Source organism: Manis pentadactyla, chromosome 16 (genome assembly GCF_030020395.1).
Source record: "Manis pentadactyla isolate mManPen7 chromosome 16, mManPen7.hap1, whole genome shotgun sequence".
Taxonomy (NCBI): domain Eukaryota; kingdom Metazoa; phylum Chordata; class Mammalia; order Pholidota; family Manidae; genus Manis; species Manis pentadactyla.
The window spans coordinates 69,495,894-69,523,173 of NC_080034.1; the positions used below are offsets into that span (position 1 = coordinate 69,495,894).

Here is a 27,280-nt window from a genome sequence, read left to right on the forward strand (position 1 = left end):
ATTCTCTTACTCAGCACTTTTAATCCAAATAATCAGCCCAGTGTCTGTGGACGAGCAGGGAAGGAACAGGGCAGTGTAAGAATCCCTTGTTGCTAATGAAATGTTAAAAATCACGGACAGAGATGGTCTGTGCTATTTAATACAGAGGAGACTCTTACCATTCCCCCTCCATACCCAGAGTTTTTTTATTTCAAGAGGAAAAAAATACAATTTATGCACCTTAAAAAAATATGAAGTGAAAAATTCTCCATTAGCACAGCAAAGACTTATTTCCAGGAAACAGGTTATAAAAGAAAAGTCTTGATGTCCTGAGGTTAAAACCAGGAGGTGTCATGACTTTAAAAGTGAGCGATGAAAGAGCCCCTGTTTCCAGGTGCAGCACGGCTTGCCTCGTTTCATCCGTTAAGGGATGCTGGTTAACCCCCTGGCTGTGGTCCGGAATATCCTGGCAGTTAGCATCTTGCATTAAAATTTATAAACCATGAAAGACCTTTTCTTACAAAAAAGTTAATTCAGGCTGGATAGCCTGGAAAAAAAGTATTTAAAAGCGGTAGTCATCAGAAGTGGTTATATGGAAAACTAGAGGTAAGTAATGCCTTTAGTCCCCTAAAACATACTAAAAATAGAGCAATAGTAATTTCAGAAGGAAGGGAAATGGCACCAACTATAATTTCATTTCTAAGAAGTCCCAGGAATAAGCTCTGGAACCACCAGGATTAACCTTCAGTGATGACAGAATAATGGTGGAATATTAGCAGAAAGTCAGACCTGTCAGAGGGATGGAAACAGGCCGCCCTTTGCTCTCTCCGCTCTGGAGCCGGCCAGAAGACGCCCCTCTCTAGCCTCCAGCAGGGCAGGTCTGGAAGGGCTTGCAGCCACCCAGCTCCGGCCCCGCTACTTCTCTCCATCTCTCTTCACTTTCGCTCCTTCTTTAATTCATCTACTAAATAAGCCTTTACTGGGCCACTCCACTGTGTTACCCTGCTCTATTCCTGCTCACCCTTTGGGTACCAGCTAAAATTCCTCTTGCTTAGAGTGACCTTCCTTAATCCCTCCAGATAAGTAACAGCCCATGCTTCTGCTCTTCTCTCTACCCTTAGCACCCTTTCAGCTGCCTGGCTTCTCTGCAAGCTGCAGAAGCGTGAGAGACTATTCCTTTTATTCGTCACTGTATCTGACCCCACCCACTCACTGAGTGCTCCTTGAAGATTGGTGAAATACATAAATGCCAGACCCTGTGGTCCAGTTTCATATGCCTGTTTTATCTTCTATTCCCAAAGGACTTGGAGATCCAGCCCTGAAGTTAGAGTTTTAAAGGGCTCGGTGAGGAAGAGAAAGTGGCAGTGAGAGAGGGTGACAGTTACAATAGCTAGCCATACATGATCCTTGCCATACAGCAGTGAGGCCATCAACAGGAAGTCCAGCTGGTGGCCTTGAGGGTGACTCCATTTCTGCATAAACCTAGGTGAGAGTACAGATGGCCCTAAAAGTGACTGTCTGCAGGCCCAGGCCAGGAAGTCAGCCTGAACCAGCCCACGGCTGCACTTGGAGCATTGTGGTCCCCAAGAACCACCCTTGAATGTGCCCAGTCTTCTTTTCTTCCTGGTTCATATAATTAGACATTTCAACCTCATCCAAATGATAAGTTTCTAGAGTTAACAGTAACAATAGCATTAATAATAATGTTCACAACCGTTTATTGAGCACTCACTTTGCATCAGGCATTGTACTAAGTGTTTTATGCATAGTTCCTACGTGTTCTGCACAGCAGCCACATGAAAGCAATATTATTAACCCCATATTTCAAATACCGACTCAGCAAGTTATAGGAATAGACATTGTCCAAAGGCTAATCATGATGGACACCGTGAACTCCATGTCTCTGACCTTGTCCTTAGATCCTAGCAGGTATCTGGACACTCAGGAAGCATTTAGTAAGTTCTTTCCACTTGACCCAAGCACAGTAGTACAAGCCCTTGTGTTTCCAGTGCTAGCAGTTCCCACCGAGGCACAAACACACAGCCAGCATGTGTCTGAGCTGCACCCTGGTCTTAACAGAGCTTGTTGGCCAGCTCCACAGTGGCCCTGGCGATGTGGCTCTGCACCAGGCCATGCTGAGTGAACCCTGAAGACTCTGCAGTGTAGGGAGCATGTGGGACCAACGTTCTGGGGGGTGAGCTGTGTCTTCTGCCAATGCCACAGAATAAAAAATCCAGACAGTTTTGCAGGAATGGTCAAGGTACTGCCCCGGTGTTTCATTTCTGCTGAGAATGACCTCACATTGCCAGAAGTTTGGGCTTCACACCGCTTACCCTTGGCTGTTCCTTCCAAACACTCTCTCACTCACAGCCTTCCTTGACCCTCTGTCCCCATCCACTCTCTCAATCTATTTGTGGATATGTTTAGGGCTCATAACACTGCAGTTGGATTTCATTCAGTTTCTCAAATACATTCAAGGAAGGTTTACTCTATTATAATTATCCAGACAGGGTCAGGTCCTTCTACCTGCTTGCATGTAATACAAAGTGATTCTCAATTTAACTGTCCTTAAACCTTTGTATTTTTTTAAATTATTTCTGATCAGTTGGTTTTATCCTGCACGGAACCTCTTTTGCTACCTCAGGCACATATTATATCTCAACCAAACTGTGGAGAAGCCTTCCTTCTCTCAGAGCCAGGTTTCTGACTACTGGGTATGAGAGAACCAAATTTTTAATTCCACTTCTCATTTTAGTCTTGATGCAACTGATGGAAAAATAGAAGAGTTATGATGGAAATGGGGCTATATACATAAAAACTATAGTTTCCACAATTTTCCATGAATTTATAATCCCAGATAACAGGAGACCTCACAGACCAACCAAGCAATAGGAGGTATAACAAACTCAAAAATATCAGTTGGCATTTATGTAGCATTGACTGAGAACAAAAAAAAATCTAATATGTGTATATTATCCACCTTATTCTATAGATAAGGAAACTCATGTGGTCATAAGACTAAGTTAATCATAAGAGGTAGGGGTGATGAGTTCTCATCTCATAAAGAAGTCAAATACTTCTAAGTTTAATATATTTGTATATAGACAAACCCCAGCAATGAGACATGATCATCTTCTTATGTGCCAACTGGCATCTCCTGAGATGAGCAAGTCCAGGGATGGGAGGAAAACAGAGCTGGGGAGGAGGCAGGCTGCTTCCTCTGAGCAGTGCCACCCACACCTCTCACGAGCAGCTCCTGGAAGGTCATTCACAACAGATTCCCAAGCTCCACTCCTGCAGACTCTGCTTCAGTAGCTGGGGGCCTGGAGGGCTGTGCATTCACCACGCACCCTGTGTGACTCTCACCTTCAGGAGTTTGAGAAACGCTCCCTAGAACAGTGGTTCTCATCCTAGATAAACACACGTCAGAGAGTGGCATAACTTGCCCCAAGTCAAGGTCTCTTACATACTGTGAATGGCAAAGCCAGACCAGCCCTTGAACACCAGATAACAGCGGTCTTTTCACTTGACCCTGGGAATTTCTGAACCAAAAGCCACCCAAAAGCAGCAACTATAGAATGCCATGGATTGAACCACTCCACACCACACACTTTCCTGTTTACCTCCTGCAGAAGTAACTCAGCTACAAGATAGATTCTCACGGCTTAGTCCTTCACTCAGCACATATGTGGCTTTCAGTTAAACCTCCTACTGCTTTTCCAAGAGTGGACCAAGGAATTTCCATGACACAGCATCTCATCACAGGGCCACCACCTTTCAAACAGGCAAGGAACTCTATGTCTGGACCCATCTCTGAGAGGACCGGTGTGACCTTCACAGGGAAGGCAGGCCGTGCCTGGCACTTCACAGGTCATCTTCCCTCGGCTTATCTAACAGGCCATAGTGTAGTCTTGTATTTTGTCTGCCTGGGAAATCTAATGGAAAGAACTATTATTAGACATATTTATTTTATCAAGGAAAATATGCTCTTAAAATGGTCAAGAAAGAATATTGCCTGGTTCCCAAGGAATAGGCTAGACCCCTAGAGAATATATATATGTATACACACATATATATATACACACATAACTACATATTCTGAATATGTGTGTGTATGTCATGCATACACACACATATATATATATATATATATATATATATATATATTAGGTAAGCATATATTCACAACTGTGGTAGTAAATGTTTATTTTTCTTTCAGCAGGTTTTTTACAGTAAACTTTGATTAACCCTTTATTTTTCAATTGCAGAAGGTAATGAATATTCTAGTACTTCTCAAACTTAATGTGCACATGAGTCACCCAGGGGGCTTGTTAAAATTCAGGGTCCTGTTCAGTAGGTCTGGATCAATCAAGGTCCCAAGGGATGCTGACACGTCATGGGCCACTCTCTGAGTAATAAGATTCTGGTCTGTGGTGAATGACCATTTTCATCCCACATAAAATAGCAACTGTCAATGACTAGAATATATACAAGAAACAAACAAACAAAGAAAATGCATAAAACATGTGTTCAAATAAACTTTTTCTTTCTTGGATAAGTAATTACAAAAGGGACTTCAGAATCTATTCAATGCCTCTTGGCTACAGTCGTAAACAATTTTACTCCATTTTATTAGAACCATGTCAGAGCACAAGTTGATATACAAATTTCACCTTGAGTGAAAGAGGCAGCAGATGGACTTATTCTTCAGAGGGGGACAGAAAGCTCCTGGAACGATGGTGTTCTCTTATTTTGGACACTCTGATCTGTGAGTAAATGAAGAGGGCTGGGGTATATCAGATCACACCAACCTCGCAAAATTGACTCTGCCAATCTAGAAATGATTAAAATTTCATCCCAGTATGACCTCTTGGAATTCTTGGGAAAATTGTCCAACACCAATATTGTTCCAAATAGTCTGCTATTTGGAGGTTGGCCCTACTCGTTATTTTCTTTAAATATTTGAAATAGGCATATTAATAATTATCCTTATTTATAAGTCTTAAAATGTTAAATTGTTCCTAAAATGTGGCAGTAATAACTCGAACACAAATGAAAATGGACATACATTACACAGTTGCTATGAAGGATACAAAGGAGTACAGGGAACGGTTCCCACAGGGAAGGACCTCCAGCCTTTCAGGAGCAGAGGCCCCCCCCGTGAAATGTGAATCACCAGAAGGCACGCCAAAGCCGTCCACACGAAAGCCAATATAAACTGGGGGGGTCAGATTAGAATCACCTGTGGTGGGATTTGAGTCTGGCTTTGAAGGACAGGAAGGATGTCAAAAGGCACACAGGAGAAGAATGAGGAAAGGTGTGGTGAAAAGTAAACAAGTGGGAACAAAAATCAAATTTGGGGGTCACATCTCTGTGCCAGGCACCAAGCCATTTGCTAACAGGTAGATTAGCCAATTTCCTCCTCCCGATTGTCCTGCAAGGTTGGCATTATTATGGCATTTTGATGGATGAAGGACCGAGACTCAGGTTAAATGACAGCCATGCAGCCGGGTCCCACGGGGATTTGAATCTGAGTCTCTTTGACACCAAAGTCAACAACTGGCCCTCTCTAACCCACCATTCCCCAAGGCATGGCTACGCCGCCCTGAGAGGTGGGTGTACATCAGGAAACAGAAGACTAAGTGGTCAAATAAATTTTCAAAGCTCTGAGGATAAACAATAATACTGATAATGTTTCAGATCTGAGTTGCTATCTATTGAAAGCTTGTGCCTGGTTAAAAAAAAGTTCCATTGTTGTTTTAACAGGGAGATTTCTCAGAGCCTTTAATATACCAACATGCATAATATACTAACATAAATTTCCAATATTATGTGTTGGGGAGCAATATCAATATTCCCACATAAAATTAAATTGGTCATGCAACACATAATATTAAAATAGAACAACTGGAAATAGACTGATAGGCTTTAATTATGTCATTATCTTCTAGTGGACAAGCTTAAGAGTTAGACATTATGCCTATGGACTTTCCAACCTTCCCTTTACTGCATTAGAATATACAGCTCTACAATTAACTATGTGTGGCCCTCCGAGCTTGGGACTCAGAACGGTTCTCAGGGAACAAGGAGAGCTTCCCCAGTGGTATGCAACTGCTCAGGAAGTCAAGTCTGGTCATCCACCGTTTGAAATACCAAGAGGCAAAGGTTCTAGGCAGGATATCAGTGGAATCTCTCCTGCTGCTTCTGTAACATCAGTGATAACAAGTGTTGTAATTTGAGAGCTTACACATCTTTGTAAACTGCCCCTTTGACAGGCTTGAACCAGCCATGCATACATAGCCTGGCTTTCGTGGCATATTATGTAACGTGTCCATATGAATAGTCTGCCTTCTCTCATGTTCTATTAAGCCCATGTTGCTAACTCCTTCTCTATGTTAAATAATATGATCTCACCATCAAGCATTTAGTTAATCTTGATTTTCCAAGACATGTTTCCATTATTATCTATTAATAGTTAGGCATCTTGAGAGAATTCTGCTGGACTGGATGAAGAGCTTCTCCCCCTCACGAGTCTCTGAAGATAGCTCATCGTATCTGTACACATCCTTAGATGACAGTGGAGAAATACTAACCCATTTTGCCATCATTCCGATAGAAATGCAAAAGAGAGATGTAAGAAACCTTTCAAGGAGCCAGATATGCAATGTGGTGTCTGACAGGATGAAGCAGAAGAAGGAAGGGTCAACACCACAGTTCAGAGGTCAAGGTCACTAAGGTGAACCAAGTTACCAGGAAACATAGAAGGAAATGCCAGGTGGAAAGACATTAAAGGAGAGAAGTCCTTCAGGAAATTAGATGTGTGGGGCTCACAGTAGGAAAGAGATAAGGCCACAGAGGGTTAGCTGCCATTGATAGTAAAAGCTCAGTTGTGTTTATGAAGCACTTCCTCTGAGTCAAACATTGGGTAACTGCTTTATACTACAACCCTGTGGGGTTAGCATCATTACCAATGAAATAGGCTGAAAGAGGCTAAATAACATGCTCAGTGTCATAAAGGTAGCAGGAGGCAGAAATGAAATTCAAGCTTGTGGTCTTACACTAAACTATATTCCACAGTAAAAAATGCCTCACATTGAAACTTCTCATCATTTGGTAAAACCTGCAAAAATACCAAGAAGTACTATAAAAAGCTAAACAAGATAACATTTGTATTACCTATCTTCCTGACCTATATTTAGTGAAAAGTCAACTCCATTCAATGGTCAAAACCTAGTTGTGATGAATAAAGTACAGAGAATTCAGAAATTTGTGCATTTTATATCCAAAAAAATTAAGTATCTTAAGGTATGCTGACAAACTACATCTACTTTGTAATTTTCCAACGTTACTATATATTTGAAAGGATTGTTAGTTTCAGTGTATTCTTTCCTGACTCCTGTATCCATGAACAGATGACTGGGAACCCAATTGGTCCCAGGCACAGGATGTTGCTTTCAACAATTAGGATTTTTTTTTTGGTATCATTAATGTACAATTACATGAGCAAGTTATGGTTACTAGACTCCCCCCATTATCAAGCCCCCACCGCATACCCCATTACAGTCACTGTCCATCAGCGTACTAAGATGCTATAGAATCACTACTTATCTTCTCTGTGTTGTACTGCCTTCCCCGTGCCCCGCCCCCACATTATACGTGCTAATCGTAATGCCCCTTTTTCCACCTTCTCCCTCCCTTCCCGCCCACCCTCCCCAGTCCCATTCCCTTTGGTAACTGTTAAGATTAACCTGAAGTGGTCCGACTTCATGGCCCCACCGCAGTGACCGTTGCACCTTCTGCCCACCGGAGGTCACTGTTGCACAGCGCCAGAGGAGAGCCTCAGCGCTCCAAATAAAAGCAGCTCGACTGTTTCCTCCGTCCAGTCTGGCTGTGTTTACAGAAATAGACCAACCAACCAAAATAATCATCAAATGTGAAAATATTTCATGTAATGTGAAGCTAATACAAACTGTCCTTAGAAAATTCATCAGAAATGATTTATTTTCAAATACTTACTGTTTACTTTAAAAAAAATAAAATTCCAGCTAAATTTCAACAACTAAACCTAATAATGGTGTCCTGAGGCAGTCAAGCTAATCCTCTCAGTAAAAGAATCATGGTATATACATAATTGCATAACTCTGGGTACCTACAAGGTTTAACTGAGTTCATTTCTGAGACCAGCTCCCCCATGGCCACCTGAGCCTCCTAACTGGGCTCCGTGCTGCTCAGATTCCCAGCTCCCAAACTGAGGCCTCGGGGGAATTGTTCATAGAGAAGGAGCCAGAGGCACAGGAAAGTTGAGAAGCAGGATGCCACCAGAAAGAGCTGGAGCAAGGCAGGGGGCCAGCGGGTCTGGCTGGTCATCAGCCGTCCTGAGCGGCGGGCCCACAGGCCGGCGAAGCTGCCCTGCTCCGGGCCGGCTGAGCCAGAGCCTCCCCGGTAACTGCCGTGCTGTGTCCAGTGGGAAATGGCCACGGGGGAGCCTTGGCTGCCGCCGTGCGAAGTGCTGCCCTCCTGCCTTGCGAAGGAGGCCGGCGCTGAGGAAACACAACACATACCGAGCAACTCGGAAGACGCGATGTGGGAAGACAACGCTGATCTTAGGAAAGGAGAGTCCCTCGATTTAACAGATTTTGGGCAAGTCCATTTTTTATCTCTTGGACCTTTGAGTTCCACCTTCAAAGAAGGATTTGGTTAGCTGACCTTCAAGATATCTCAAGAGCTATGCTTCTAGGTTCCTCATCTTTTTGTCATGGTCTACGTGATAAAGCACAGGTCTTTAGTGTCCCATTCGTTATGGAAATGACAGAACAACATGTGCTCATCAGCGCCCCCAAGTGGATGAAGCCAGGAGCCATGGATTGTACTGCAGGCTTGTGCTGGTACCCAAAGAACAATCATTTTTACAGTCAGTGGACTAGCAAATCAGACACCTTTCCCTAAGCAAAAGGTCTAAATAAGATTGAAGTGCTGCCTGGGACCCCCAAGAGAACCAGCATTCACCCACATGCAACAGAAAGTGCCAAACGTTAAGCACGCCATGGGACAGCTCCTGAGCAGCGGGGATCGCACTCTATGGATTAATATCCCCGCCCAGTCCTGTGGGTGGACAGCTCTGAAGTTATCCTGCCCGGCAGCAGTCAGCTTGCAACGCCACCTGTCGGGGCTTCTCTCCTTCCCTGTTTCACACTCCTCACCTCCACTCCTATTTCCTGAGTCAATACCCAGAACAAGCAGTCTACATACGTGCTCTTGTCTCAGTTCTGCTTTCTGATGGGACCTCGAGGGTGACAGTAAGGAGGACATGGGTCAGGCACATAAAAAGCACCAAATAAACTTTACTTACCATTGTTTTTCCATTTATCTGCTAACTAGAGAAAAAGACTTTAGATCTCCTCTACACTGCTGTCTGCTTACCACCAGTTTCCCTGATCCATGCCACTGTCACTACATGGTGGGCAGAAATGAGAAATAGAGCTGACAGTGCCAAATGGCCCAGGAAAAAACCTAGAAATAGCAATGGTGTCCAGGCTTCCAGAGGCTGACTTGGGATTACTTCATTGCTAGGGATTTAGAGTGATGTTTAGGTTGTAAGCTAACAAAATCACTTAGAAGATTTAGATGTCATGTGCGTTATTGTGTACTAGAAAATCTAGAATAAGCATATGCTCTAGAATAAAACATGATTCCACTCTATTATTGCTTTTGCTAAAATTTTCTTCAATGATTTGACATGTGAAAATATTAATAGAAGTAAAAGTAGCATGTAGATATAGTAGAAGTATTAAGGTGGTATGTGGAAAAAAATTGAAGTCTGGGAAACACTATGGAAAAATGTGCTTTTTACAAAAATAATATTTTAGGTAAGTAGACAAGGACATAGCTGGGTCAATTGTATTTAAGAATTGTGTCATCAGGTGTGTTAAGCATTTTCTTAGGAATACAGATTTGGTTTGTGATATTTATGGGTTTTACTATATTGCTTTAACTTTTAGAGAGAGAAAATAAGGTATTTTTCTCCTATTACACCAAGTGGCATAAAACTATTATAAATTCTGAGAACTGGATAAGACACAACTATAAATATGACTTATCTGTGTGTTTAGTTCAGGACACCCAGAACTTCACATGGGCAGATATCTACACCAAGTACACTGCGAAAACTTTTCAATTATTCTATGTCCTGAAAGGAGACAGATCACATTAGTATCACAAATAAGATTCTCTCATGTCCCTATACAAGACAGTTCCTAAAAACCTGTTGGGTTTGTAGAAGTTTCTAAGACAGTAAGTTGCCCACATTTCTAAATAATCATTAGCAGTGGGGAAAGGCTATAAAATATGTTGTAAAATCTGATATAAGAGACATTTTCTTTACAGTGAAAAAGCTGCAAAAACTTTTAAACATCCACACCCACAACACTCCTAACTAGCCCATGTCTTGCTGGGCTTCTCACTGGGAAATGCTATGGAGACTACATTCTCATAGCCTGGGTGAATAACTCGTTCTTTTCCATATGTACAAGAAAAGCCCTGAGAATATTTCCCATAGGAAATTTAACAGCCAAAAATGATTAATGTCTGGACAACAGTGACCAAGTCTGGAAACGCAGACCTAACCATGATGTTAGGTCAGACCTAAAGAGACTCGTAATGCTTTATGACGTCTTACTTTACAAAAAAGTCTGTTCCTGTCTATCCATCTTTCTCTCATCTCTTTTACCCTGTTCTAAGCTAAAGTAGATCAGATGAAAAACATTTCAAGGTCTGGTAATTCCCCTGAAAGTGAATCTGATGGTCCCAGAAATACCCCCGGTGTCAGGGTCCCCTGGAAAGCCTCAGGCCATTATCAAAGCGTGACTCCCAGAGCTTTCCAATCCTCTAACCACCAAAATGCTGAGTTGATGGTTCCTTGTTGAACAAGACATAAATAAGACATTTGTATACAAACATAGGGATTTATTGTCCAGCTCCCCTGGAGAAATCTCTTTTAACTGTAAATAATGCTATCTCAATGGGAGTAATATCACCCCAAGAATATAAAAACTGGTTCTTTAGGAGGGATGAAAAAAAATCTTACTTTTCACTTTTAAAGCCCAGATATACCTATAATACATAAACAGGTATACAATACAACTGTGGTATTAAGATTGCACTAGGGGGAAAAAAGCCTCAAGTCTGGGGAAGGGAGTTGATGATAAAGAACAAAAGGTGAGCAAGACCTCTGTAAATCCACTTCCTCTAGGGACAAGGGCTCAGACTGTTTTCTATAATGTATTCTAAACTGTCTTAGAATCCTCTAAATATGGTTTTAAAAACAATTTATCCTATGCTAAAATTGATAAAAGAATGAAATATGTGGAAAGCTACTTTCCCAGATACAAGTACCTCTCTTGGGAAGTGCTAAATCCACAGAGTCTGAATTACTTCTCTTCTTTCAGATTTCTGCTAATTTCCTAACTGAATTCCATTCCTGGAATAGCTACAGTATCATGTGAATGGCATTGTCAGGCAACACCACAAAGGAAAAAGCATAGAAGGCTGTGCTAGATAACTTTCTCAGAAGAGGAAATTATCCTTCAGATACTGTTTTTGCCACAGACTTCTTAATACTGGGAAGAGAAGTTTTACTTTTGTATTATTTTATTTTCATGATTAAGTCATATAAGAAAGTAGAAGAATGAAGAGATGTTGACATTGTTTTTATCTCTCACAAACAAAAATAGATTGCCCACCTTAATATGTACCAGGAATGGCTGCTTCAAAGTTCCCTGAAAGTTGCTGCAAGTGTTTGAAGCATTGAAATGTGCCACATGCCACTATTATTATCCCTACCCTGCCTAAGGCAAGGATTAAGACAGGGCATGCATTCCATCTCCTTTGGCAAGCACCACTCTCCGGCTGGAAACACTCAAACAGAACAGCAAACTGAATCTGTTTTAGTTAAAAATGATGTTACTACCTGTGTGTCCTCAAGAGCAGGAGCCTGTCTGTGACCTCCCCGTGTCATCACGGACTGGAGCACACGCCAGAGTAAGGAAGACGAGATAAGGCACACACTACCTACAATCCATATGTCTTTTCGTCTAAGTGGTAAGTCCATTCTCTGGGGGAAGCTGTAGAAGTCGCTTGGCTTATGAGCTCCTTCCTGCCCCCAGTCCAGCACAAGCACGTTTCCAAGCACGTGCTTGCTACGAGCTAGGATCTGAGGAGCAGGCGTTGCTGGGTTGCAGCAAAGGGTTCTTGCAGGGTCTGGCTAGAGATGTGTCCAGTTACACAATCAACAGATAATCTGCCTCTTTAAAAGGAAAAATATGATGGTCTGAAACAGGTGCAGGGCAGAGAGAGACCTGCTGGTGACAAGTGACACCCACATGAAGGCACTTGTCCCCAGTTCAAGGGCAATTAGCACTACAGAAACTGGCATCTGTTGGGCCACTGCCAGGAAGCTGTCTCCTAGCCTTATCGGTGAGGAGCAAGGAGACGGAGGTGGGGAAATGTGACTCTAAAAATCACAAACCCTCCACCCTCAGCTATGCTATTTTGAGACCTAAGTTATAATTATTACGAACACTACTGATAGCCCAATTCCACAGTGGTTGTTCAGGAAACACCACCCACCGCCTGTAGTCAAAATAGTGAGCGCCACACTCTGCTCCAACCCACCCTATCCTATTCACATCCTGCTAATAAATATTTTGCTTTGTTTGGTCTTTGGAGCATTTGTACCAGGCATTTAAACATTCCAGGCGCTGTGAGGGCCCACCCCACGGCTTTCCCTTTCTCCCCTGGCTGGGACCATGCCTTTTGGGTAGACGCTAGGTAACCAGGGCTGTGCAGGAAGGTGGGGGGGAAACCAAAGAGCAAGGAGGCTGGCAGAGACAGCCCTGGGCCAGCAGAGCAGGGAGATGTACAGTGAACGGGCACAGGAATACAGAATCGGATGGGGGACCAGAACTCCAGGGATCTGAGAGCAGTACCTGGCTCCGAAGTCTCTCAGTAAGCGAATTGTTAATGAAATATGAAAGAAATTCAGCAGGGGGCTATTTATATAGGTAATAGAGAACTAACAAAAGAAGAAGGCCTGGGTTTGATTGTGTAAGAGTGGTACTGATTATAATTTTGAATTAACGATATTCACACAGCAGCTATTAAGCTCATCACTCATATGTGCCAGGTTAATTTTTTAAAGTTTTACTTGATTTCAACACCATATTATGTAGGCTTCAATCTGGTTTATTATGGCATATCCACTGAAAGCTTTTTTCTACACTATTTAAGTGATATTAACACCCTTTAGAATATAATAGAATGAAAAAAGTCATTAGAAAACAGAAAAAGGGAAGTAGAAAAATAAAAGGAACAAAATATAGTAAAAAGAGGATATGTGGTATTTAATAAATTCACCAAAAGATAAAGTAAAAGAGAAGAAAATAGTTAAAAACTAAGTGAAACAGAAAAACATGGTTAAGAAAAGGAAAAGAAAAAATAATCTGAACTTTTCCAAATTGTGAAAACAAACATAACTTGTTAAATTGTTAGATAATGTTTCCCTGTTGGGTGAGTAAAGACTCTTCTAGAAGAAACTGCCCTTCAGGCCTTCAAAACAAGGCTTCCACATTGTTAGTGTCTGAAATTCAGAGTAAATTCTTTCCAGTGTTCCTCAGTGCGGGTTTCTATGATTAGCCATGTTAATCTTCTCCAAGAGAGAAGGGGTAAAAGAGAAAGGTGAGTAAGTACAGAAAATTATGGCAAGCTTTTTTTTTTTTATAATTCCTGGAGAGAAAAGACTGGTATCATAAAGATTTACTGTGGCCCCAGCAGAAGACAGAGACATGTCTCTCTCGCTCTGTGTCATACCTGAAGACATCTGAGCTGCCGGCTCTCTCCACCACGTACTGCCAAGGCCTGCTGGCTACTCTGGTACCCACGCCAGACAAGCCAGGAACCCCAGCACAGTGGACTTGGCAGGCCCCGACTGGAGCAGAGCTCTGTGCCTCCTCTTCATGCGCCCAGGGCAAGAGGGACAGACAGGGAAATTTATTGCTGACTTCCCTGGGCGCTTTGCCATTTACAAAGAAACTGAATGGCACCCATTGGGCTACTAGTCATTCCTGCGACCTGCACAGCATCTACTCCAAGACCAAGGCCGGGAGGCACAGGTTACATGGGGCATATCAGACTAATTGCAAAGAAGGTTCCTTTAGGGTTTCTGCGGAGCAACATTCTCAGTCTTTCCCTCAAAAATGGTCTAAAATATTTAGCTAACAAATCATTTGATTTCTAACATTTTGGAGCAGTTTATCACAAAAAATGATTCTTCCTAAAAATGTTTATGTTTCTGCTTAGCACCATCTCACTCTTTAAAGATGTTGCTACTTATAAAAATTATATCACAGAGAAAACGAATACTGGAAAAATAATCAAAATCATATCAACTATTACAGGTAGTGGGTCATTTCAAAGTTATCCAAGAAGAATTTTCATCTTCCCTGTCCTACAGAAATTAGTAACCAGATAAAAGAAATCCTTCTGTTGTCTGTATCCCAAACACCCCTAAAGAAGAAGTCTTTCATATCTGACTTTAATTTTGCCTTGTGGAAATTTCTTCTTTGTGTATATAGAACAAGATACAAACTCAGAGGAAAGTGGAGGTCTCAAAACACCTAAGTTTCCACGCAATTCATTTCTTCTCCCGGCAGATTCATCCAAAGTGCACTTCTTTTATGAACAGCGTTTCTCAGAACAGTAGCTGGACAAAGAGGGAAGTTTCCTGAACTTGCTCTGATTATTAAAAATAGTGATCCCCAGCCTTCAACCAGAATGCAGAGTTCACGTAAGTAGATTCGTCTGTCCTGCAAACATCTGTGATGTCTACTACCTGCCAGTTACCAGGAAAGCAACTAAGAAAACAATGTGGAGTGACCCGAGGGGAGCGTTCTCTGACAAGGGAGACAAACACATTCAAAACAACCACACATGTTAGAACACAGGCCTGGGCAAAATGCTGGGAGGCCATGCTGGGCAGGGGGCTGCACTGCCACGTGGCCAGGGGCCAGGGAGGCTGTTGCTGGCTCGCACTCACTGAATGCTTTCCATGGCAACAGACCCTGCTAGGTGCTTCAGGAGTGTTGTCCCAGCCATCGTCCCCTTATTCAGAGGAAGTAGCCCCTTGACTGAGTAACTTGCCAAAAATCAAGCAGCCAGAATCAGGCTCAGGGCCTTCTTTTGAACAAATGAGGGCACAGGAGGGCATCAGGCAAGGCTTACCTGTCCTGTCAACAGCTCTGCTATGAGGGTCTCAAGGTCTTGAGGAAATGGGGCGCTCCTTCTGCAGAGCAATTGTGTCCTCCACAGTGCTTCTCTGAATTTCATCCCCAAAGCCATCCTTTTAAGTGATTCTTTTTAAGATATGTGTGTGTCTATAAGTTTGTTTTCATGACTTTTAAACCACTAGCCACAGTATGGAGTAGCCTGCCAGTAGAGATGCATATTCAAAAGCCTTCTAATTACTTACCAAACTCAGTTACATAATTACAACACATGATCTTCAGTGAAACAAAATGGAAGTTTGCCTGTTCATCAACGTTCATAAATTCTGCACACCAGTGACAGATTAGAATTTGAAGAGAGTCTAGTAAATGGCTATATTTATTGATCATGTGAGAAGAGATAAAGTGGAACTGATACATTTTAGGACACTAAATTAGCACATAATTACCTCATTCTCTCCAGATCTTGAATCCTGTTCACTAGAACTTTCTTCCAGGAAACATTTCACTTTCTCAACCTTTTCCATGCACTGTAAAAAGGCCATTTTCTCCAGCCGGTTACTATTGTAACAAGTGCTGATTTCTTCCAGCCTCTTCACTTTTAGCATCTTGGTGGTGAGTATGAATAAGTCACGGTCTGGAGTGTGTTTTTAATCCTCCTCTGCCTCGGATTTGTAAATCAAGATGCAGTCGTGACTTTTGAGTGTGCCTTTCTCTTGACTGTGAGGAAAGGAAACAAAGTTCTCATCACTTACTCACTCATTTGATTTTTTTGGAGAGTGACCAGGGGGAATGTTGAAGTCTCTCCTATTTAAACTGGATAGAGGGTACAAAATTAGGAAGAGAGATGTTAATATTAATATTGAAATTCAAATGCTGGAACTTGGAAAGGAAAAATGGTGTTTTTCCCCCAGTTTTTCCTACAAAAGCAAACAGTTTGAAACAAGCTTCAGTTTCATTGGGCGATTAGATAGATATTTCCCTCATTGCATAAAATAAGATTGATATCAAGTAGCCAGTTTAAATATAGAATATAAAGTTTCTTTGGATTTAACTGGGATTGTAGGTTTTGCTCCTCCAATGAAAGGGCTCCCTGTGTAATGGGGTCTCTCATGCTTCCCCTGGGAATTTTGCCCCCCTTTGGGGAGCAGACGCCACCAAATGAACCATTTCCAGAGCTCTTCTCTGCCAGCTCCTTCAAATGTTTGCTGTTTATTTTTTTAAAGAAATTTGTTTCCTTACAGCCCACTCTTGTCAGTGAGATACTTAGAAACCTTTCTTTGCATCTTCAGTAACAGCTGGGTACCAAGTTCAAATCCTCATGCTTTCCTTGAAATACTTCCTTAAGACTGAGTAGTATGCATTAATACTGCTCTGATGCTAGAGATCTACACACAGATATGTATCTATACATCACTTGATTATCTGAGGTTGGGGGAGACAGATTTGAATTTGTGTCAGGTTCACAAAGCCAACTCCTGACACTCCCTGATGGAGATTTTCTGAAGATTGCTTCTTACACCTTTTTGTCAATTATCTCCATAAAACTCCATCTTTCATTTGCTCAACTCCTATAGTAAAATGATACCATGAGTCCCAAATTAGTTAAAATTCAATGCTCCATAAAATTATACTTAGCGACATAAAGATCTTATATTCAGACACATTAAAATGTACAAAGTATCAATCAGAGCTCTTTAAGATCCATTATGATCATTATTAGCATTCTTTCAAATGAGAAAAAAATCATAAGATAGATGCATAGCTATTTCTAAGGCAAACTATGACTAAAATATACTGTGTAATTATAGATGGTACTTAAGTTGGATCAGGAAGCCACATAAAAATTAACATATTAAAACAAAAGCATAGGTCCAAGATATAATAATTTTGCAAAGAAATATTAAATGTTAAGCTCTACTTGGAGTTGGGTACAACTGGTTATTTAAGGCAACACAGAAAGAAGGAGAAAGAGGTTTGAGAGGTTCTAACATTTTTTTAAAACAGATTTAATTACCATTTATAGGAGGACATCCTAGGGTTTGGACCACTCCAAGTGTAGACTAAAAGTTCCAGCAGAGAAAGGGAAGTTTTGTAGAGTTCAGAATGACAGCACAGTTCTCTGATAAAACTCTTTGCTCTCAGTAAGTGTCAGTCTTCTGAAAAGACAAGTGTCCTCTATGAAAGGAAGTATCCTCTCTCTCTAATGCCACTTTGAGCCCCTGTTTAAATTAATATGGTCCTTGATCTCATGTTGCTCAGCTGTTGCCTTCTTAGTCTTATGGGGAAGATATTAAGTTTAGACATCAGGCTTTTCAAGGCCAATGGCTCCATTTCAAAGGTCAGGTAAGGAAAGGATGAACTGGAAACAGTGGATGAAATATCACCTTCACTTTTTCTTCTTTTCAGTGTGGCAATCCTCTCAGAATTCACAAGCTGCATTTGTCTTTGGCAATCAAATGCCCCGCGTTCCTGCCCTTTTAGACTCGTGATTATTTAACTCCTCATTCCCAGCGGGGAGAACTCTGGGTTGGAACTCACAGCCACCTTTGCTTATTCTTCTCACACTTTGAACATATCCAGGTAGAATATAAGAAGTCTTCTAAAAGCACTTAGCAAGTTTTAATTTTCTCAGGCCTTAAAATTATTTGCAGTATCTTCAGCTGTTTATAGCTATAGGGAAAGGCCGAACATACACATGTCCACAGGGCTGCAAAGAATGGGAATGAATTTTCATAAACTCTTCTTACAAACAACACCATGACATTCCCACTAGTTTTCTGTGACAGGCAAAGAAAAGAGAATCTAGCAAACGACCCACCTGCCTGATTCTAGCAGTAGTGTTTTCCTAGATTTATTTAAGTGGCTTAAAACCTTGGTTGCTTAGAAAATAGAACTGAGAATATAGACAATCTTATTTCTATTGTCTGACTTGGCTGACTTCATTTCCCACCCCACCGCAGTCCCTAGGGCTTTCTTGCCTTTCAAAAAGAGGGTGTGTGTGTGTGTGTGTGTGTGTGTGTGTGTGTGTCTTATTTTTAATTCAAATCCATGTATTCTGTATCAAGTAAAAATACATGTTTCTATTTTGAGTAGCACATAAAGAATTATAGCAAAGTGTTTAAAAAGCAGAACTTTGACTATTTTTCTAGGATTAGAGAACTGTTCTTCAGGCAGAGTAAGTGAAAAAATTATGTATTTGTTAAAGTAAATTATTTAATAAGTTTGTTATGAAAAGACTGAACCGATTTGAGGTTACCAATGTTTCTTAGAATAATGAAACACTGAAAAAGTAGCAAATCCTCCCCACAAAGGAAATACCATGTACGGCCCCCTGCTGCTGTGACTGGACTGTCCACCCAGACTTTCCAGACGACAGAATCAGACTTTCCATTCCTTCAGCTCCAGCAAACCAGCCATAGGCTCCAATGAGCCAGAACCAACAGAATCTGCTCCTTTGCTTTGTTTTTCCCTCAATTAGTATTTTATATTAGAGTAGTTTTAAATCTACAGGAACGGTAAAAAGTGAAAAGATGGCACAGAGAGTTTCCTCCTGCTCTGAACCCAACTTCACTTATTTTTAACACATTACATTGATATGGTCCACTTGTCACAATTAAAAAACCAATGCTGATACATTGTTAGTAACTAAACTCCACACTTTATTCAAATTTTATGAGTTTTTCCCTGATGCCCTTTTCCTATGTCAGAATCCCATCCAAGACTTCATATTCCATTTAAAGCCACTGGGATTGGTGATGGATTATATTGTGGGGGTGAAAGAAAGATGGTAGACAAGTAAGACTTCCCAAACCTTTTCCTGAGCCCTTGAAGGAGGGAATTGTCCTTAGCTGAGATGGAGAAGCCTGAGAGGAACAGGTTTGGGGGGGAAAGTCAGGAACTCAGTGCTTGACAGGTCCGTGGAACATTCAAGTTGAATAGGCTGTGAGACAGAAATTTGGACTTCAGAGAAGAGGTCCAGTTGGGGATATAAATGTGTGACTCACCACATAGAGATAGCTCCAGGCACAATAATACTACTCAATAATGAAAAGGAATGAAGTACTGATCTTCCTTATAACTTGGGTAAACAAAAACATTGTGCCCGGTTGACAAAAGTGCTAAGTGAAAAAGTCAGAAACAAAGACCACGTACTGCATAGTTCCACTTGAATGAAATATCGGGAAAAGGCAGATCTATAAATCATGGAATGTAGGTTACTGGTTGCCTGGAGCTGAGATTAGGAATAGGGACTAAGTGAAACAAATCGCATGAGGGTGGTGGAGATGTTTAAGAAATTGTCCTGTGGGGATGAGACTGCAACTTATGTTTCCTAAGCCATTGCTGAATTGTGCATTCAAGATTAGGTGAGTTTTATGATATGCAAATTATATTTCAATAAAGTAAGAAAAAAAAACCCTATTAATGCAATTAATAAAAAGTGAACCTATTAAAAGAAGGAAAAAAAAATTCCTGAACAGTTTGTAGCCAGCTGTTCCAGGTAACCAAGACTGGGAACCAAGGAGACATAAATTATGCCCCACACTTGAGGGGTCACCAGAGGCCAAAGAAAAGGAAGAGGAAGTGGTGAGAGGGAAAGAGTTAAGACTCTCACTCTCTTCTTTTCCTGCCATGAATGCCACATAGTGTATGACTTTGGAATTAATAGAAAAATGAGTGGTAATTTAAAACTAATTTCTGTGCCTCATTTTCTGCTCGGAGATAGGATACTTCAGCAAGAAGGATAGTGATATGGCGGAATGTCCTGACTTGATTAGAACCCAGTTCGATATTAGACCCTTGGAATTTCCAAGTGATGGTGAGTAAGTAGCTAAATTTTGTGTAATAAAAAGTGAAAGTAAAATAGGAAGGTTTAAAAAACTAGATTAAAAATACAGTTGGGGCCATTTAAAACCAATGTCCTTCAGAAATACTAAGTCTTTTAGTTCATTACTTCTATGATGGTTGCACAATTTGTTCATTTAATTATATCCTTATTTACTTTCTTGTAAAATGTAAATACAGGTCACTGAGTTAATACCTTGTTTAGAAAACAACACATGTGATATTTAATAGGAACAAAGTACATTTGCAAATATTACTCATAAATTCATAAATTTCCAAAGCTCATGACTTTCATATAATTTTTGTCAATATTTTTTCTTCTTTCTGGTTTTTTTTTAAACTTAAAATCTACCGAGAATTTGCATGAAACATACAATGAATATCCATATACCCTTTATGTAGATTCATTAAATGTTAAGATTTTCCGTATTTGCTGTTTCTCTCTCTCTTTTCTGAAAGTTACAGAGCTCATGAAATTTTATACTTAGGTACATTAGCATGTCTCCTGAGACTAAAGACAGTTTCACATAAACAGGATCCAATCAAAAATCGCATAACACCATGTCTTTTTAGGCCCTTTTTATTTATTCAAGGAACAATCACCTAGTCTTCTTTAAGCTTTCATGACATTGATATTTTTGGAGACTCAAGACCAGTTTCTTCATAAAATGTCTCTCAACTTGAATTGCCTGATTATTTCTTTATGTTTGGAAACAGGTAAACCTTGGGCATGAAAAAAACCACATAAGTGATATTTTATCCCCCTCAGAATGTCACAATTGGTGGCTTTTCCTGCCCAATTTCTAGAACTTACCATTTCTCACAGGAGCCCTGGTTCCTTTCAAGAAGAATAGTTTAGAAGTCAAGACCAGAGCAACGGGAGTATTCTTTGCTACTGGGATGTCATTGCTTCTAGTCCTTTCGGTGGGCAGAGCTGGGAAACACAATTTTTTTTTTAATCATGAGTTCTTGTATTTCTAATTCCAACCCAACACCATAAGATTCCTTCTGTCCCTTCCCCCACTCCATATATGTGTATCCTACCCATGAATTCTTTATGCCTGAAAGTGAAGGAACAAAATAAAATGCTTGCTACAAGGTAAAATTGATGCAACTTTTCTATCTACTCTAAACAACTAGAAGAAATCCTGGAGTGTTCATGCCCAATTTTTCAAAATTTCACTCTATAGCATGAACCATCACTTTTTTAGATTTTAGTATTAGAGAAAGGGTATTTTTATGTTTATGTTCTTGGGAATGTTTTTCTACCTTTGAAATTGGAAGTGAATTTCAGGAGCTAGAAGCAGCTTATGATAGTAACAAGGCACAAGGCATGAAATTACAGAAGTGCAAAGCCCAAGTCATGCTCTTCTGAACAAATGTTGGCCTGCTTTTCCCAAGAGGGTAAGGGTTCAGGACAGAAATTTTCCATAGGGAAAAGTACTGAAGTAGAGAAGGTGCCAGTGGCTGATGGGGAGATGGGTGAAAGTTTCACATACTCTCAGGGATATGCTATTTCCTATTAAAGAAATAGGAATTCCTATGATTGCTATAAAAGTTGTATTTCCAGGTAAAAAATAAATTTGACTATTACATAAGGGCTCATGATAAGTTCTTAGGTTTTATCCTTTCAAAAGTACTGAAATGTTTTGGCATAAAAGGACCACAGCAGCAGGTAAAATGGTAAAATGGTAAAATGGTATCATAAGTCCCAGCTCTTGTATGGGAAACATTTTCAGTGTAAATGAAGCCTGGGAGGGCATCGAGTGATGGACACTCTCATCCGCTTCTGATTGGAATGTCAAGTTGCTCTAATCTTTATGGAAGGCAATCTGGCCATGCCCTTTAACCCCACAATTGAGTTTCAAACAATTTTGCCCCAAAGAAATAGAGTAGTACACAAAATATTATCTTTGAAGTTATTCATGATGACATTATTTATTGTATCTAAAATAAGATGATTGACTAGATACCATATAAGAAAGCGTATTATGCTTCCATTAAGTCATGTGTAGAATATTTAACAGTATAAGAAAAAAATGGTGGTAGTGGGGCGAAAGAGCTGATTATAGAATAGTATATGCAGGAAGATCCCAATTTTGACTACAAAAAAATATTCTATCAATAGATACTCAGATGATAATACACATAGATACATATTTAGAAAAACAGATGAGGTCACTATGTCAAATATTAACAATGGTTATCTCTAGAGTAGGAATGGGAATTATGTTTTGTGCTTTTCCAGAGTTACCAATTTTTATTAAATAAACATGCATTTCCTTTTTAATTTGAAAAATTACCATTAAAATAAATTTATAAGTCCCATAATAAAAAGACTAGCCTAGTGTGGAAAACACGGGCCTTGAAAACAAATAGCTTGGGCTTGCTTTTGAGATTTACTAGCTGTGTAAACTCAGAACAGTTGCTCAGTTTTTTCATCTATTAAATGAAGATTATGACATCTTCCTTATGGGGTCATTGAGATAAAATAAGTGAGATTAAAAATAACTGATGCATTAGGACTTAATAAATCACAGCCTTTACGATTATCATTGGCAATATTGTTGATGTTGATGTTACCAAATCTCATAAAAAAATAAGATATCATCAGATGAAAAATACAGAGCCTAAATTCTGAGAAAAAATATTCCCAAGCATTTCAGTTTTCTCAAGCCATAGTGCAAGATCACTTACTGTTATTCTAAGTCAGAGCCTTCCCACCCTATGGCTGCAAAATGAGGTCACATTAATTTTAAATGCGTTTGTTCTTTCATTGGAGTATATACATATAGAAAATACACAAAACTGAAAGTACAGTTTAAGAAATAATAATAAATATCCATAAAGCCATCACTAGAACTAGAATACTGCCAGCACCACAAAATCCCATTATTCTGTGTTCCCCCTTGAACTAACCACTAAGCTGGCTTTTTTTATAATAATTTTCTGAATTTTCTTTCCAGTTTCTGGAAAGACTCTAAATATATAGCTTTGTTTTGCTGGTTTGGGATTTCTATGTCTGTGTATTTAAACTATTTGTAATATTTTGTCTTTTGTTCAGTTAAAATTGACTTTGTCTAGTTCATCGCATTATTGTGGATAGCTATCTTTGTTAGTTTTCATTATTATGCAATATTGATCATATAAATATTACAAAATTGATGCATATATCCTATTATTGATGGACATTTTGGCTACTTCCAGCTTGGGATTTGTGTGAACATTATTGTACATTCATAATGTACATTTCAGTACCAATATAGACCCTCACCAGCACTGTAAAAATGTTGTTGCTCCAAATCTTTAACAATACTTTTTTACTAATCTAGTAGATGTGCAATAATCTATCATTCTTTAAATTTAAATTACATTCCTTTGTTTCCTAAAGGATTGAGTTTATATATATACATGTCCTTTGGTTGTTGTCTTTTTTTAAGTACAGGATGAAGTTCTTTGCTCATTTTTTATTAAATTTTCTATCATTATTCTTATTTCTATGTAGGAGTTTTTAATATATTTCATTAGTATTGATTAAATTTAATTACTTTTTGATAATTTTTTATCTTATAAATACAGGCTTGATAGTAATGTGTACTGCAAATACTTTCTCCCTAGAACGCCTTATAAGTTAAGAGAAAGAAATAAGGCCATTTAGTATTGGAAAGAAAGAAAGCCAAGAAGTCAATAACCACAGACGCAGTATAGAAATGGAAAAAAGGCATCCATTTTACCCTTAAGATCAATGTTTGCCCTAAGATTTTTGTGGATTCCCATAATCATATTAAGAATATTCCCTTTTATTCCTAGTTTCCTAAGAGTTCTTAATTCACGAATGAATGTTATATTTTATTAAATGCTTTTTTTTTTTTGCATCTTTTGAGATGATTGCATGATTTTCTACTTTAATCCAATAATGTGAATTACATGATTGACCTTCTAGTGTAAAATCAACCTTGTGTTTCTGGAATAACTCAGCTTGTTATTATGTATTATCCTAATCATATATTTCTGGATGAGGTTTGTAAAAAAAATTTTTTTTTAGGATTTTTGCGTCTAATGGTTATTAAGACTAGTCCACAATTTCCCTTTTGTAAAAAGTCATTGGGTTTTCAGCCTCCCTTCTATTAAAATACATGCATTTAAGGCTATAAATTTCTCTCTAAATATTCTCTCACACCTTACAAGTTTTTATATGTCATATTCCTGTATCATTTAGCTCAAAATATTTTTTTTCCATTTTGAACTTCTTTGTTGTTACCCAGAATGTGTTTCTTCCTCTAGGAATGATCTCCTTCTCCTTCCGCCAAACCCTAGGAGCATTTCTCAGAAGCCCAGGACCTAACAAATTTGTGGCCTGAAGGTCCACCCAGGTGATTGCAAAACCAGCAGTCATAGCCAGCCCCACGGGGCTGAGCCCCCAGGCATGCCACCCAGAGACAGGCACTGGGGCATTTTTGCCTCCCTGCTCTTGCTCAGGGCCAAGCAACCCTCCCCACAGTCTCCCAGGAGTCGCTGTGGTAGATTGATTTACTTCTGGTTTACCTTGGTCAGGGTGTTACTCTTTTGGGTGCCAGCTTAGTGGAGGAAGGTCTGTTAGATGCCTCAGCATGGGTACACTACTGTTGTCACCCTTGCCCCATGAAGCCACCCACATCCAAGCCCAAGTTTGGCAGAATTGGCACAATCCCTTGGGTCAAAAGGAACAAAGTGCTCAGCTCCCTCTTGCCTCTTTGGATTAGAATTTCCTTGAATTTCTGCCTGGCAGTTCCTTACTATTTTTATCAAGTCTTTGATACTTTTAAGAGGATTTTTAAATCTTTAATTCAGCATTTCTAGTTGTTTTCACCAGGGGTGCTGATCTGAATTGGCCAGCTGCCATTTTTGGAAATAGAAACACTTTATGTTAATTTTTTTTAATTGAGATAAAATTTGCTTACAGTGGAGAGCACAGATCTTAAGTACTATACAGTTCTCTGGGTTTTGAGAAATGTGTGCACCCAATTAACCACCATCCAATTGTGCCCCCTTTTAGCCAATTCCCCCATTCTCAGAGACAACCACCCTTCTGATTTCTAACACCTTCATTGCCTAAGTCTTGCTATTCTTGAACTTTCTGTCATGGAATCGTAGCTTGTGGTCTTTTGGGTCTGACCTCTTCTACTCAACATAATATTTATGAGAATCATGAATATTGTTGCATATATCAGTAGTTCATTCTACTATAGTCTAGTATTTCAGTGAATGAATAGACCATGGTTGTTTATCCCTTTGCCTACAGATTGACTTTGTTTCTAGCTTTTTGGGTTTTGGTTGTGGCTTTTTGGGTTCTTTTGTTTATTTTTTGCTATTATGAATAAAGCTTCTACAAGCATTCTTCTACAAGTCTTTTTTGTAGATACGTTTTCATTTATTTTGCCTAAATACCTAGGAGTACAATTGCTGAGTCATAGGGTAGTACATGTTTAATTCCATAAGAAACCAGCAAGTTTTTCATTGTACCATCTTATGGTTCCAGCAGCAATGGACCAGCAATGTACGAGAATTCCAGTTGTTCTACTACCCTCACCAACATTTGGTATTGTTGGACATTTTAATTTCAGTCATTTTCATGGGCATGAAATGGGATATCTCATTGTGTTTTTTAAACTCAACCTTTGAGATAAAATTTGTATAAATAAACTGCACCCATTTTAAGGGTACAGTTTGATGAGTTTTGATAAATGTATGCACCTGTATACCCATCTCCTCAATCAATATGTACATTTCTATCACTAGCCCCCCAAATCCCTCATATCCTGTCACTATCAATAATCCCCACCCCACCCCCACCCCAGATAGCCATTGATATGATTTCCATCATTACAGATTAGTTTTGCCTGGTCCAGAATTCACATAACTAGAATCACACAATATATACTTTTTTGTGTCTGTCTTCTTTTATTCAGTATAGTGTTTCTAAGATTTATCTATCTTGTGTGCATTGGTAGTTTATTTTTACTGAATGTCATTTTTACTGAGTAGAACTCCAAAATTTGTTATTCCATTCATCTGTTAATGAGCATTTGGAGTGTTTCCATTTAGGGGCTATTATGAATAAAGCTGCTATAACCATTTGCATACAAGTCATGTTGTAGACATGTTTTCATTTCTCTTGGGTTTCATTTCTCCCCAGGAGCAGAATTGCTGGGTCATGTGGCAAGTGTGTGTTTCATTTTTTTGAGAAAAATGCCAAATGATTTTCCCAAATGGCTGTACTGTTTTATACTCTCATGAGATGCATGGGAATTTTGATTGTTCATTGTCTTTACCAACAGCAACATTTGGGTGAAGGTTTTACTTCACCAAAAGCAACATTTACTATTGTCAGTCTTTTGTACTTTCTGTCATTCTACAGGGAGTGTAGTGGCATCTCACTGTGGCTTTAATTTGCATTTCCCTGTGCATGTTTCACATATTTTTTGGCTATTCACATATCTTCTTTTATTTAGTGTTCTTTTAAACCTTTTGCCCATATATATGCAGGATATACAAGTCACAAATATACCTTTTGTATATCTTTTTAATGTATCTTTTAAAAATATACCTCTTGTATACCCTGTGGAGAAAATGGAAGTTCCTAAGGCCAGGATCCTCACCTGACCCTAAACTGCTTGATGATGTAATTGGCCTACTCTTAGGCTACTGCTCCCACAGCCATAGGCAATAAGCTATTATTGACTGAGTCACCGTATAAAGAGCTCTGCCCAGTGCTCTGGGTGAAGGCAGGGCTGGAGGTGGATTATGGACCTGCAGACTGCTGGATACAGACGTGGTTCTAGTGCTCAACCTACTGCCAGGAAAATAAAGCCAGGTATAAACCCTTTTACCCCAAGAATATTCCATTGTCATTTCTTGGTCTCACCAAATCCACAGGGAACTTAGCCAGGGCTGAAACCCCCAGGCAAGACAATCCTTTACACCTTTTGGCTGTTCATTTATCTTTTTTTGTGAAATGTTTTCTTATACCTTTTGACCATTTAAAAACTGGGGTGGTTTTTTTCTTATTACTGAGTTATAATAATTATTTGTGTTTGTATATTCTGGATAAAAGTCCAGTGCAGATATGCATTGCAAATATTTTCTCTCAGTCAATGGCTTCTATTTCCTAAAGATATCTTTTGAAAAGCAAATGATTATAA

At 39.6% G+C, this 27,280-nt stretch overlaps 1 protein-coding gene across 3 annotated transcripts in view; it reads right to left on the reverse strand.

The window, feature by feature from the left end:
• The window catches only part of MYLK4 (myosin light chain kinase family member 4), a 109,924-nt gene that overhangs the window by 72,384 nt on the left and 10,260 nt on the right, over window positions 1–27,280 (reverse strand). Inside the window, exons 1-2 of one of the 3 annotated variants that reach the window (XM_036888745.2) lie at window positions 17,272–17,463; window positions 15,704–15,974 (exon numbers count right to left, since the gene is read on the reverse strand). In XM_036888745.2, coding sequence (XP_036744640.2) covers window positions 15,704–15,862 — 159 coding nt within the window. In that variant the 5' untranslated portion in view covers window positions 15,863–15,974; window positions 17,272–17,463. Of the gene's footprint in view, window positions 1–11,944; window positions 12,343–15,703; window positions 15,975–17,271; window positions 17,464–27,280 lie in introns of those variants that run through there. The other 2 variants (XM_057494344.1, XM_057494345.1) reach the window with 2 other exon arrangements.